This window comes from Ambystoma mexicanum, chromosome 3q (assembly GCF_040938575.1).
Source record: "Ambystoma mexicanum isolate Mex_15411 chromosome 3q, UKY_AmexF1_1, whole genome shotgun sequence".
NCBI lineage: Eukaryota > Metazoa > Chordata > Amphibia > Caudata > Ambystomatidae > Ambystoma > Ambystoma mexicanum.
The window spans coordinates 834,484,443-834,499,091 of NC_090926.1; the positions used below are offsets into that span (position 1 = coordinate 834,484,443).

Genomic DNA, 14,649 nt, shown 5'->3' on the forward strand with positions numbered 1-14,649 from the left:
CACCTGACGGCCCTTTGCCTTCCACATAGGGATAAAAGGCAGAGCATGAGAGCACACTCTGAGGAAGGCGGAACGTATGAGGAAGCAGTGATTCCAGGGCGGCAGTTCTAACGAAGGAGAAAGACGTCACGACCTGAAAGGACGTCAAGGAGGGAATTGCCCTTGCCCTTTTTAACTCAACCCTGCGAAAACTCCCAACAAAGAAACGTAAGACTGGGAATCGCAGCTGGTGGATGGTGTGACAGATGTCAGCCGCACATGGAACCCTCCCGCACTGATAGCCAGGGCGGGGGAAAAAAGTTGCCATCCAGGTACCGTCCTTGACTCCAGCGGCGGAAGGAACACCAATGAGTTCAGCACAGCCGGTGAGTCGAAAGAACCTGAAAAGAACCGGACTGTGTCAAGCTGAAGGTTGCACTGGCAACATTAAGAGATTAAAGGTGTAGAAGAGAACTACCCGAAGGCCCTAGGGAAGGCCAACAAATGGTGTCAAGGTGGACATACAAGGGTCCAGCCAAATCCCTTGTACAATCGAATGTCCTTGACGCCTTGTAAACTAGTAAGCATTGAGAAAGTGGTGTTTGAACCCGGCAGAGAGGAACGCTGCAAGAACTGTGTAAAGCTTGCCTGTAGGCTGAAAGAAAGCCTGACTGGGGCTGAGGGAAAGCCTAACTGGGGCCAAAAAGAAAGCCTGACTGGGGGCTGGATAGGCTATTGGTTGGTCTGAGGGAGACTAACGTAAAGGAATGGATCAGAGCCCAATTGAGGGGGATCCACGGGTGAAAAGTAATCGCCCAATTTGAAGAGAAATCAGAAGGACTTTTTGTTTAATCATGTTGCAAAGCACCAGGCCCTCTGAAGTAAGAGACTTTGCATGAAGGAGTCTTGGACACAGAAGATGCCTGATATAGTGGAAAGAAACTGTAATCTGGTATAGGAGAAGCCCAGGATTTTGCTGTACTAGAGAGGACCTGCCTTTGTCTCGTGCTTGAAAACTTGGGGAAAGGAGATCCTAGCCATACTATCCTGAACTATTTGTGAACACTTCTTTCTTTTCTTGTGAACACTATCCCACACTTTTGTAACTAGTAGTAAGGATTGGCAATAGTTTTATTTTTAGTATAGGCCCTTTTTATTTGACAAGACGCCTGTAGGACTGCCTTATTTTTATTTGATGGTCAAGCTTGCTCCCATCTTAGATTTTGGTTTAGATTTGGCGTTTTCTCACCCATTTATACAGTTTAATAAACACCCTTAATCTGTGATCACTTGTGTCTGTCTTCACTGTTATCACCATGAGTTCCTTACACTATACTCACAAATCGGCTGAATTCAATACAGTGGCTATACTCACAATTCAGCTAACTTCAGTACAGTGGCTATACTCAAAATTCAGCTAACTTCAATACAGTGGTAATACTAAATATTCAGCTAACCTCAGTACAGGGGCCATACACTAATTCAGCTAACATCAGTACAGTTAACTTCAATACAATATCTATGCTCAAAATTCAGCTTACTTCAATACAGTGACTATACCCACATTTTGGCTATACTCAAGTAGGCATCTAATTTTAACCCACTGGCTATACTGGGGTGCACCTAAATTCAATGCTGTGGCTAACATTGGAGCGCAGAAAGATTCAACACAATGTCAAGAGTCGAATGTTGGTAATAGTGATGACTGGATTTCAGGATCATAGCAGTGGCTGCTCTTCCTACCACTTACCTGGCTGTTGTAGTAGATTTCTTTAAATGCACCCAGTGCAAACAGGTACAGAACAGGCAATGGACGTGGCAAGACTGCCCTGGGGAGCATTCGTATGAACTGGGTTCCCGGTCTTGACACCGGGGCAGGGACAATCCCTGCTGAAGAGGGTGGGTAGAGGGAGGTGCTTGGGAGGCTGGAGGGAGGGGAGGGGAAAGGACTGCATAGTGCCCGCTCTGTGTGGCTTTAAAGTTGTGTAACACGAAAGTTTCGGGCAATTGCCAACTGTATGAAAGTTTAAGTGAGGATAACCAAATCAAAGTCTGTTTACCAACGACAGGTTACCGACCTGTTCTTTGGAATAAAACCACTGTGGTTGAGGGCATAATTATTTTTCACAGAATGAGATTCTGCTGTAGGTTTTAACACCCACAGTGGCAAGGCTGTGTGGGAGGACAGGAAAGGATAGAGAGAAATTCTAAATGTCCCTTCCTACTGGCTTCTTCTGTCCCTGTGTAGCGCTGCTGCTGTACCGCCTACAAACAGGGGAAAGAATAAGAAGATACACCATCTCCTTCTAGGTGTTATGCAACTTTCAGCCTTGCATTAATATGCCCTACAACCACTCTCTTCCCCTATGTGTTTGCATGGGAAGAGACAAGTACCAGCAATAAAAACAGTGATTTTATGATGAGGTGTACATCCATCCACTGGGACGGATGGCACATGACCGCAGACGGGCATAACAATGGTCCCCTTTCACACCATCTTCAGTACGCGGATACAAGCTACGCATTTACTGCAGCACGGTAAGCATTTTTTCCGCAAATGCCGAATCGATGAAACTGTTTGCGGTTTCGCTTAGGATGCCATCCCAGTGAAGAGGGACGCTTCCAGCGTTCTGAGGGCTTTTGAGCACTCACAAGATGGTACGCTCAATAGAAATCAGTAAACCTAAAACAGCGAATGTTCTGTTTACTTTGGTTTAGGAGCGGAACACCCTTCTTGATCCACTGGGACACCAGGTGCACATAACCGAAGGAGACAATAAGGCAAAGGAAGCACCTTATTCAGGTCAGTGGTTGTAATGTGACCTGATACACAATATGAAGTATACCAGAGCAGAGCAACCAATAGACATTGGTCAGTACTATTCGATAGTTCACAAAATACGTAGGCAATCCCCTCTTGTGCCTGTTTTTCAATAACATTACCCTAAAATGTCTAACATTCCAGTACCAACTTTGTGAAGAGGTAAATCCCACCATAATCAGCGTAGTGTTTTTAAAAACAAGATTAGCACTAGGAATACTGCTAATTTTTAAGCCATCCACTGGCAGTGAACAACCAATGGAGACGTGGGTATTTAATTTTTGTTTTTTACACAGGTCACCCGTCTGTTTCAGCCCTGCCACACCGAGGAGGTGGTAAAGTATTGATTACCCACTTTCCCGACAAGAAAATCAACAAGGTGGTATAGAACTGAGTCTATGTACCCCTTTGTTGACAATACAAAAAGACTGTCCTGAAGAAAGCGACCACAATAAACATGAGTCGCTGAAACCGGTAGACAGTAAATGCTACTAATGATGGACACCAATTTACTTTCTATAAATGAGCAATTTTCTACCATCCTCCACTGGCGATAGCAATAGGAAGATCTAGCAGAACGCTAAGTGGAGTGTGTTGTATTCTTTGTCTTTTGATGTTGGTCTAAACACAAACTCAGAGTGCTTGTAACCTGACGTTGTGATATTCCTTTTTTTAAAATCACAGTGGATGGGGTCTTTACAAACAATCCCTGGGCAATTAAACTTGTATACAACCCAGTGGATGGATGTACACCTCATCATAAAATCACTGGGCCTCATTACGAGTCCGGCGGTAACCGCGGCGGTAAAACCGCCTGGTTACTGCCGGACTCGTATTACCATTCCGCCTCCGTGATTCCCGGAATTACCGGGGCATTACAACCCCGGTTTTCTGGGAATCACGGAGGCGGAATGGTGTAAATCCCCATTCCCATTGAGTCCTATGGGACTCAATGGGAATCGGGATCATGGAAACACCGGCAGCATCTCGTAATGCTGCCGGTGTTTCCTCGTCCGCCTGCATGCGGGAGGTGTTAAACCCGCCAGGTCAGACCTGACGGGAACATCACCTCCCGCCTGCAGGGGTCGGGATCAGGCGGTCCGGAAACAACAGTAGCGGCGGGTTTACCGCCACCGTTATTTCCGGACCGCCAGGGTCGTAATGAGGCCCACTGTTTTTATTGCTGGTACTTGTCTCTTCCCATGCAAACACATAGGGGAAGAGAGTGGTTGTAGGGCATATTAATGCAGGCTGAAATAGTGTATCTTCTTATTCTTTCCCCTGTTTGTAGGCGGTACAGCAGCGCTACACAGGGACAGAAGAGGCCAGTAGGAAGGGACATTTAGAATTTCTCTCTATCCTTTCCTGTCCTCCCACACAGCCTTGCCACTGTGGGTGTTAAAACCTACAGCAGTATCTCATTCTGTGAAAAATAATTATGCCCTCAACCACGGTGGTTTTATTCCAAAGAACAGGTCGGTAACCTGTCATTGGTAAACAGACTTTGATTTGGTTATCCTCACTTAAACTTTCATACAGTTGGCAATTGCCCAAAACTTTCGTGTTACACAATTGATTAAACAAGGGCATTCCCTGTGAACTCAACCTCTTGCCCCCCCATATTTTGATAAATGGCTTTAAAGTTGTTCAGGAGCGGTAATGGCGGCCAGCACACACCAGAGCAAGGCCTACCCTCTACCCTCTCCATTCTTGTTCGAGGTGGAAAAGGGGTGTTAGAATGGTTTAAACGCTTTACCTGCTGTAATCACCAAAGACGTTTGGTCAGTCTGGTTCCAAGCCTGAGGAAAGGTGCTCTTGTTTCCAGTTCTATTCGATGAATCAGTCGAATATGCCATCTGCGATAGGCAGACTTTCAAGCACTCATTGAAGCACTGTAAGCAATGCAAATGGATGATGGATTCACACTAGATGTGTATGTTTTCTGAAATGCGGAAAAGTATTGTTTATGTTGTATTAACGCAATGGGCTTGAACCTGGTTAGTACTACGAAAATGTATTCTATTTTCTTTTGTCTGTGGTGTTCATGATGATAAAAGATAATGATTTGATTTGTTATTTACATAGCGCTTTACAGAGAACATATTTACATACATGTATCATCCCAACCGAAGTTGGTACTCATTTATCGACCCCAGAAGGATGAAAGGCTGAGTTAGCATTGCCGGCATTCAAACCTGTGACCTGCAGATCACACATAGATTGCAGCAGCGAGCGCTCAACCTGCTGAGCTATCTTACAGACATACATAAATACATACATACATACATAACACACATAACATCCTATCAGTAGCTCAACAGGAAAGTGGGTGGCATTATAATAAATTTCAATTTTACATGTTTATTTGGGGCCTGATTCACAGAACGTTTTCCTATGGGATTGTACCATTATAAAACGCTTCCTTTAATCAGGCCCTTGGTCTTTAAGCTTGATTAATGCCATTGTTGTTCTGCATTAAATCTAGTTGTAGCTTAGCAACTCTCATCCATTCCCATGCGTCTACTGCCTTTATTGTAAATAATATGGTACTAATTATCTTCATATGCCTTCAAAGCAAATAAACACATTTCATGCATTTTGTAAATAGATCATCCTTATTGACTGCTGCTTTTTAAAAGATTGATTGTTAATAGTTTTCCTCCTGATGTTCTTTAATATTCAACTTTGTGACTCACCGCTTGACCAGAGTACAATATATGCTGGCCAATTTATCAGGTGGCTTTGCCCCACCGTCCACGACCATGTACACGTAGAGCAACCGACAATGTAATCCCCTTCTGGGCGGGAGAGAGATGTAGACACAGCTTGAGTGTTGCGTTTGACTAAACGTTTGCTGTTGCTTGAGCCCAACTCTTATTGGAACCACTCTCAAAATCTTCATCTTCATCTTCACCTCCCGAGTCTATTCCACTTTGAAAGATCAGCATGGAGTAAAATCGCAGTGTTCTCAGCGTTGATTGCTTTACTCCACTGGAGCAACCTTACCATTTCTCTCTCCATAATACCGACTGCACTGCAGTATGTTGTTTAATCAGATGCTTTGGCTAAGTTGGCTAATTGAAGAACATTCTGTTGTTATTATCCAGAAAATAATTCACTTTTTTTTTTCTTTGCAGAAAAGCCTATTTGAATCTGAAAGTTATGCAAAGAAGTTGTCGGAGGAGCTTCACAATGTAAAACAAGTAAGAATGCTATATTGAAGGACTTTTTTTATTTAAACTCTCATTGATTTTGGGCTCCTCCTGGGTTCTCTTCTTCTCCTCAAGACAGTGGGAGGCGGAATGAGACATTGTAGGTCCCCATTTCGGGATCTGGAGCTAAACTTCGAGAGAAAAGGTTTGAAACCCAAAAGGCTAAAACATGAAAGTGTGAAAAAATGAAAGTTTAAAAGTGGAAAGTGAGGAAACGTTTTATAAAAAGAAGCAAAAGATTATGAGGGTGAAGGGAGCAAACTTTAAAAAAATGTCAGGAGGAAACATGGCTTCAGCAAGGGTTAGCAGGATAGAAAAATGGGTTAACATTGGGTGTCCCTGTTAGTGTTAGACAAATAAAGCCTAACTAAGGTGTGGAAAATGAAGTAAAGGGGATTTGGGAGTATGGGACATGGCATTGGCAGGATGCCAGCTGAGAAACAGTTCTTCAAGTAGAGTCGGACCAATGGCAATGCACCAATTGTTTTTTCTTTTTTAGATCATCATTTCTGTTAACATTTTGCATGAAGCATAAAACATAGAGCTTTCTCAAGTATTGATGTTACATATATGATTCTTAACATCTTTGAATGGGACATAGGTAGTGTTTATAGGATATCTTGTATCATTATTTCCTAAGTTAGACAGCCTTCCTGCTAGCCTTACTTCTGTGTGCTCGGAACGACACAAAGGTAATTTACAGGAAATCTGCTGGTCTTTTCTTTACATCTAGTGCAGGTGGGCAAGCATGTGGCCTAGAAATAGTTGGAACCCCCAAAGGCTAAAACGACTAGATGATCAATACACAAGCTGATAGCTGCCCTGGTGGACTACCAGACTGATTGTCAAGCTCTTGAAGGGGGAGATGCAACCCTTGAGACACCTGTCCCTGGGGATGTTACTGAATCTGTTTCTGGGAGAAGATTGAACTTTTAAAATTGGAGCTACAACGGTAACAGTTAGCCTTTCAACATGAAAAGTTGGAAACAGAAGAGGAGTTGAAGAAAGAGGGGTTGGCGCAACAAGTGATACTCAGGGATAGGGACACTGAGCACCCAAACAATTCAGCTGGAGAGAGCTAGAGTGGAGACTTCAGTGAAACCAGTTGAGAGTGTCAGGTCCCAGCCACCAAGTTTATAAAAGATTTGGTTGGTGTGTATGTGGAGGGTTCTCGTATCCTCCACTGGATTGAAGCATTTGAGATGGTTTGTGGAATCCATGATGTTGATAAGAGATTGGGCTAAGTGTTTGTTTAGCAGAGTGCCTCAGACTGGTTTTGACTGTATTCTTAAACTGAATGTGGAAGAAAGGGGTCAGTATGAGTGCATGAAGTCTGCTTTGGTTGCCAAGTTTGGCAAGACACCCACCCAATACCTTAAAAGGTTCAGGGAATTTAAGAAAAGAGAGAATGTGTCTTAATTATGTTAGGATAGCACAATTTCATAATTCACTGATTCATGCGGAACATTTTAAAATTGAAACTATTAGCCTATTATTCAAAGAACTCTGCCTTATGTTCATGATGTTCTCTGGCCATTTTTGCAGGAGCACATTTATCAAGAATTAAGAAAGATTAACCTGCTGTATCATGCATAGAAACCTAATGCATACACTGCAGGTATATATGTTTGTCCTCAAGGTTACAGTTTTGAATCCCTGAAAGTCCACTCATCCCGTTATCCTTCCACAGTCAATACAATGAGTACCCTTGAGGTGGATAACAATGAACATCTGTTATCGGTGCCAAGATTCTGCACTTAAGTGACTATGCATTCTGTAAACACACACACGTCATTTCATATTATGTTTTGTTAGATGTAATAAGCCAGGCAGCTTTACTGGGCTTCACCTCTGGCATCACAGCTTTCTCAGGGAAATCTGTCAAGTATCTGATCTCTGAGGCCCTCTGTCTGGGGTGTCCTGTGAGCAGTACTCGTTCAGCTTTGTTCCAGAGTGGTTCAGTAGCTGGGCAGTAGGAGTCGATGACCCCCTTCCTCCCTGTGGAGCTGTAAATTCAGGGAAAGTCGGGGACAGTCTGGGACAGTCTCGTCAAACCGCAGGCTGACCTCCCGGAATTACACGGCATGGAGACAGTGCGGAAACTGAGCCGGGAGGTTCAATAAGGTGGTAATCTCTGGAGCCAAGCGGGGTACGAGAAAAGGAGAGGGAACTGTTAAATAGCTGCTTCATAGACTTCTTAAATTACTTGTAAATACTTTATTATAAGTTACATGAGCACTTAAGCATGGAAAGACCACCGGATCCCATCACCCAGGCTCAACTGACAGCAGTGGAACTCTGGAGTGAAGCTCATATGCAAACATTTCAGGCAAAGATTCCAAGCGCTCTCACAGTTTTCCAAGCCAGCTCATAAACATGCATTAAGCAACATCATAACACATCTCCTTCCTTTCCGATGACAATCCAAACGTGAGATGTCCAACACAGTCAACATCATAACACATCTCCCCTCTTTCCGATGACAACGAAACATGAGATGTCCAACCATCCAACACTGTCCTCCTTGCATGGCACCATAGAAATATGAGCGATCCGTACAAGGAGAAACTCACTCCCGAGAAATACACTGTGCATCTTTTAGAGATGATGCAACTCATTAAAACATCTGGGAAAATCCCATTGTGGCACTCACCCACATTCCCTTTTGTGACGCTCACCGACATTCTCAGAGTCACTACCTCCCTATACTTTGTGGCACTCACATACACTCTAGGGGTCGGTACCTCCCTATACTTTTTGGCACTCACATACGCACTCGGAGTTGCAACCTCCCTACACTTTGTGGCAGGCACTCACCCATCACTTGGAGGCGCTACCTCCCTCCCTTGAAGGCGCTACCTTCATCTATTTTGGAACTCTAATGCTCTAATTCTTGCACACTTCAACATCTGCGGCACATTTCAAAATTAAAATATTTTGCATTTACATGTTCTCACAACTGTAAATCAGCCAACCTATAAAGTCCTAAAAGTCCATGTTGCTGTGCAACGTAATACCTGCAATACCTCAATGTAAGTTATTACTAGTCCACTTACACAAACTCTCACATCACGTCACTCAGGGCAACCACATACTTCCATATCCACCTTCATCACAGTAACCGCAATTTAAATATCTCAATGGAAGTCCCAAAATCTCTGCAAAGCCTCAAAACATTATGCACAACTTCCGTATTGCACATAAGACACACATTATACAGGTAATCCGCCATCACACCTGGTGCCTTTCTAAACATGACATTCTTCATGTGTAACCTTCTTGTGGACGAAATGACGCTGGCACAGATGTGCTGGGGTATTAAATTCTTGTTCCACTGCAGCTACGAACATTTTTGGCCTGTGTTGACCTAACCAAAATTCATTTCACTTCTCAATAGTGCTGCACTCAGCTAGAGCTTCCTCACTTGCAACCGAAAGACCGTTAAATCTCACACAGACCAACTTCACACTGTGTGTACGTTGCGCGCTGTGCCAACTATAAATTCATAATATACTTTTGCATATTGGTGTCCCCTCTTGCGCACTAGCCTCAGACTGTCGGGGTCACAATTCACTGACTGACCACTTAGCTCCCATTCGCTTTCCCTTTCATCTTCTCATTTGGGAATCCACATGGCTGGGGCAATTGCACAAAGCTTCTTCTTTCATAATCTGTGCATTTAAATTGCAACTTCCGTCTCACTGCCCAACTCTTCACACATGGGGTTTTAATCCTTGCGTAATGGGGCTTCTCAGCTTTCTCCTTAATTACGCTTCTTATACTGCTGAACCCCTCATCTTAGTGCAAGGTCTCTTTAACTTCACTTTATTGGCCCTGGGCCCCAATGCACACTTCTTTTTGTGATGCTATAGAGTTTCTTTACTTCCAAACACCATGTGCTCTGCTTAAATTGCTTTCAGGTTCATACTTCAACTTTATAAGGCCATTACTGGGGTTCTTATTGTCTTTTTGACTCAGGCATAGCTGTTTCTCACTTCTCAGTACCCCGGTCTCTTCCTAAACCCCTCCGCCCTGGGTGATGGGACTTATTTCTGGGTTCCTGGGGGGGCAGTGATCTCCCTCCTTCTGCTGCTCCCCCTCCACAGCTTTCTTCTTGTTTGCATGGGTTCTTAGTAATCCTCGTCGCCAATGTTACAATCTGCGATACAGAGGAAGACATGCGACTGCCGTGTAGGACAAGGAATGACTGGGGGTATAAACAGCAGCCAGCACCAGGAAAAATCATGCAGAATTTCCTTTTGTCACTTTCCTATATGCACTAGACATAAAACTACTCTTCACGGTTCAAAAACATTGACAAAATCCTAAAGCCCTGTGTGTGTATGATGTAGTCCTACACTTTCCTACCTGACTAGAACCGCCCCAAAAGTATTTTCTACCATCAGATCATTCATAACAACAGGCCAAATCGGGCCAAGTTGGATAATTCTCAAAATTTTGACACTTGAGACATTTCGTACCCGAAATGCATATAACATTAGAGGGGGAGAGAGAGTGAAAGGGAGAATGGTGCTCCTACAGCATAATCTGTGTAATGGGATATATCTATGGTATGTTTATTTATGTTTTTATTGGTTCGTATATATACCGAGAAATGGCGCTGATCTCCTACACCCATTGTAACAACCACAACCCACAAACTGGGACAAAAACAGGCTGATTTAATCTGGATATTTAATTTGATTTTAAATTATAAATCAAGAATTTAAAGGTGGTACCCTAACTTCCAATACTGGGGAAATCACTCTGAATACTGCAAATACAGGTATCTTATCTATAAAAAGAAAAGTGTGATCTGCCTGCAGTTGTTTCACTAATATTTCAATTCCAAATAAAATATCCCCTGTTTGTTTTGTAATAGCAATAACATCCACACATTGGCTTATGGTTCTCACTTTTTGTTTGTGTTTCAAAGTACCAGGATTGGTTAACTGCCAAGTAAGTCCTTCCTTTCAGTTGGTGCTCCTGCTCCCAAAATCCTTTTCTGATAATCTGGTGCTGGTTTCAGTCCAGTGTGACAAAATGACATTTTAAGGAGATAGCCCCATCAGTTACATCCATTTGGTATGCAATCTGCATCACTTCAATCGGACAGGCTTTCTCGCTTCTCTGTTTTCCCCAAACTCTCCCTTCTTTCTATGTGTTTGAGCTTAAACACCCAGCAAGTTCTCTTACACAACATCATTTGACATTGCATATTATATTTGACAGATTGGATTGGACAGAGTCTGAGATGGGTTACCTTACTTTTCTCACAACCATCAGGCCCTCCTCCTTGCATCTCTTGGCCCATCGTATTTTGATATGTCACGAGGGGTTGTCAGCTATGAATTAGCCCTCCCCTCAGTGATGAGGAATCAAAATTAAACTGGAATATTCATTTTTGAAATAATTCTCTGCATACACATGTGATCTTGTTGAACATTACATGTTCATATCCGTAAGAAGGTTCTGAATCTGAAGATACCTTTTTGTGTTTCTTTCACTTGCTGAACATTATGAATTAATCATACATTTTAATATATCAGGTTTACATGCATATCATTTTTGAGTTTCTGCTGCAACTGAAGCTACATTCGGTTTCCTAATTAAGCAATAACCCCTCAGTGGGAGGGGGGGGTAATACCACTTCAGGTAATGCCCTGGGCCCCATAGTTACAGGCCCGATGGAATTTGTAATTCTGTGGATAAGGGGAGAGGACCACTTATCTGGTTCCCCGGCGGGGGAAGAAGACGGCTTACAGCCGTGAGGCAGCTCAGAGCAGGGCGATTACCGCTGGTAATTCCCCCCGTTCCGAGCCTCCTCATTGGCTGAGAGGCTGCCAACTCCCCACCCCCTGCCGGGTACTAATTAAAGAAAGGGTTCAGAAGTAATAGCTTATAATGTATTTCCAATTTTCCCTTTAGCATGCACTTTTTAAACCGTTTGTGGTTTTAAATTGTGGTTGCTTAGAATTTCATGTGTGTCTGGCTTGCCTCTGTATCAACAAAAAAAAAATCTCCCGTTTGAGCCTTGTCATTTAACTGAACAAAAGGACACATTTGTAATCTATTTGACTAAGGCCTAAAAGAGTAGATGTGAATTATTTGTGAAGCATTAAACTCTACTACTTTACCGGTTGAGAACCGCTGCAAGGTTATCTGTTTCAGAAATTGCACTTAATTGTTTAGTAGACATTGGAATTGTTGATTTACAGATTACCTTAAAGAAATAACCTCATGCTTAGAGCATTTCCAGTGTAAAGTACTCAAATTTGAATTGTCATTTGGAAATAAGACCTATTGCCTTTGGTCTAAACAGACAGGCCATTACATCTTCTATGCATTGATTAAAGTGATGGTACTGGGTTCTGGATATTTTAGCTTTACAAAAGAGCTTAAACTAATGTGTTTTTTTTTTGCTGGACCTGTATATTTCTGTTCATTTTGAGTTCACATGAAAGATGTATTATGTCACATGCAAAAGGAAAATATTCTGTTTGTGTCATTTTCACGTTTAATGGCAATCAAACAATACGTTGGTGTGCTTCTAGAAGTAACTTGATCTCGTGTGATTTGCTGTGATTTGTAATAAACATTCTGTGTATCATTTCCTCAAAGATCACTAAAATTCAAGTGATGAAGTCTACAGTTCGGTTCAGTGACACAGTTCACCATATTACTGTTCACCTGGCAGCAAACCAATAGAAGCACCTTTAATTTAATTGTTTTAATAAATGTGTTCTTTAAAGCCTTCAAACATAGTATGTTTTCTTTTCAAGATTTTATTTATTCATTTAATACCTTACATAAACAATAAAATTTAATACAATAATACAAATGTACAAAATGATACGTATGTTTTCTTAGATGTAAATCGCTGTTGAATTTTGTTTTTACTTTGCTTTGTCTTTTAAGCATTAATTACTTTTCATTGTAAATTGTATTCTGATTTTGCATCATTTAACAGAAATCATTAACTGTAATCAGTAATAGTGTACATTTAGTAGCACAGATATAGATAAAGTACAAACTAGGATGTTAGGACACATTGGTATATTAGCACCGAGGACAGGCACAGCAGCCAATTAGGTTTGTCGGAAAATGGGCTGTATCTCATGTTACAAGCCCTTGTTCTGAGCAAGCTAATAGCTGATCGTGCCACCCTCTTCGCACTACATCCCATACCTCCCTATGGCATCCCATTCCAACTTGTGGGTAGTAGGTGAGCACAACTTCTAAGTTTTCATTAAAATTAGATAAGTCACAGTGTAGTAATAGCCGTTGTGAGGAGCAGCCTGTTGTTGATGATCCTATGAGACTGGGTCAAAAATGCACATGAACAGGTAACCAAGTGGAACCACTGAGTTTGCCAGGCGTTCTCAGTAAGCTCTTCAAGAGGAAATTGCTAAGTTCATATACTTTGTTCTTGATGAATCAGCAAGTAACTAAATAAATACATTGATTGTAGTTATTCGTAAGAAGCCCAAATGGAACACTTTTAATCTTTTTTCATAGAGGCAAAAAATTAACATTCTCAGCCATGTTAGCTCATATACCAATGCATTTCGGAACCATGTTCCATCTTCAGGGCTGAGCTTTACATAATAAAATCATGTGCATAATGGTGAATATGTCATAAATTAATGACAAATAATTATTAGAAACCATGCATAACAGAATGTGCCCAGGTGTAGGGCAAAGAGAGAAAAAAAGGAAAAAAACAAAGATCCAAAAAATGCATGTATCTTAATAATGAGGGAAATAGTATCTTTGCAAATAAAAGTAACTGTAATTAAATGGTACCTTAACATGCTGTTTCTGTGTATCTGCAAGTGTAAGGATATATGTCAGAGACAGTTGCAGGGTTATAAGGAAGTGAGGGCAACAGGGAGGGGGGTCTTACCTGGGCTGTGGTGAGTATAGCCCTCAGTAGATAGATACGTGATTGTGAATCGATGGAGAATAGAATCTGATGTAAAATCTTTACGGTAAGCGTACTGTTCATTGGGTGCACGATTGCTTAGAGGTCGTGTCTAAAACTGACGTGGTGTGCGATCCGCGTTCAACTGCCGAAAGGGAGCCTCTCGCGTTTGCTCCAGACATTGTGTTAGTACTGTAGCCCTGTTAACTGAAGGAGTCGTGACGTCACACGCCGGGGAGCATGATGACATCATCGGCGCCCCTTCCAACTTGCCTGAAAGCCTTGTGTCATTGCTTGCCACTCCTCTCATGCCCCCGGATCACCATTGAAATGGAAGAGGGCTCCACTCAGATCATCGCTTCCATTTCCATGGCGGCTATATTGTATTTGTTTCAAATAACTGGTTTGACGCTTGACCATGTGGTAATATTTCAGGGACCCGTGTTAAAGAGCTGAAGATAACAAGGGCCTAATAACCCAGGCCCCAGCAGTTACCTACCAAACTGTTCAGCCTGCAAAGTTAGTTATTTTTGCTAAAGTAAGCCTGGTTTCACTTGCTAAACTCCTATGCATTTTCAATAATACATCCTGCTTCATTGAAGAGAGATTATTTGAGCATTCAACATACTGATAATATGCTTCAGATGGTTTGGAAACTATGCAGACATGTATAGGCCAGAGTGTAAGTATTGCACTACAAACCTTGTTTAAGG

At 42.2% G+C, this 14,649-nt stretch overlaps 1 protein-coding gene across 1 annotated transcript in view; it reads left to right on the plus strand.

Annotated features, from left to right (window-relative positions):
• The window catches only part of STXBP4 (syntaxin binding protein 4), a 775,907-nt gene that overhangs the window by 403,653 nt on the left and 357,605 nt on the right, over positions 1-14,649 (plus strand). Inside the window, exon 11 of the mRNA XM_069654926.1 lies at positions 5,938-6,003. Coding sequence (XP_069511027.1) covers positions 5,938-6,003 — 66 coding nt within the window. The remainder of the gene's footprint in view (positions 1-5,937; positions 6,004-14,649) is intronic.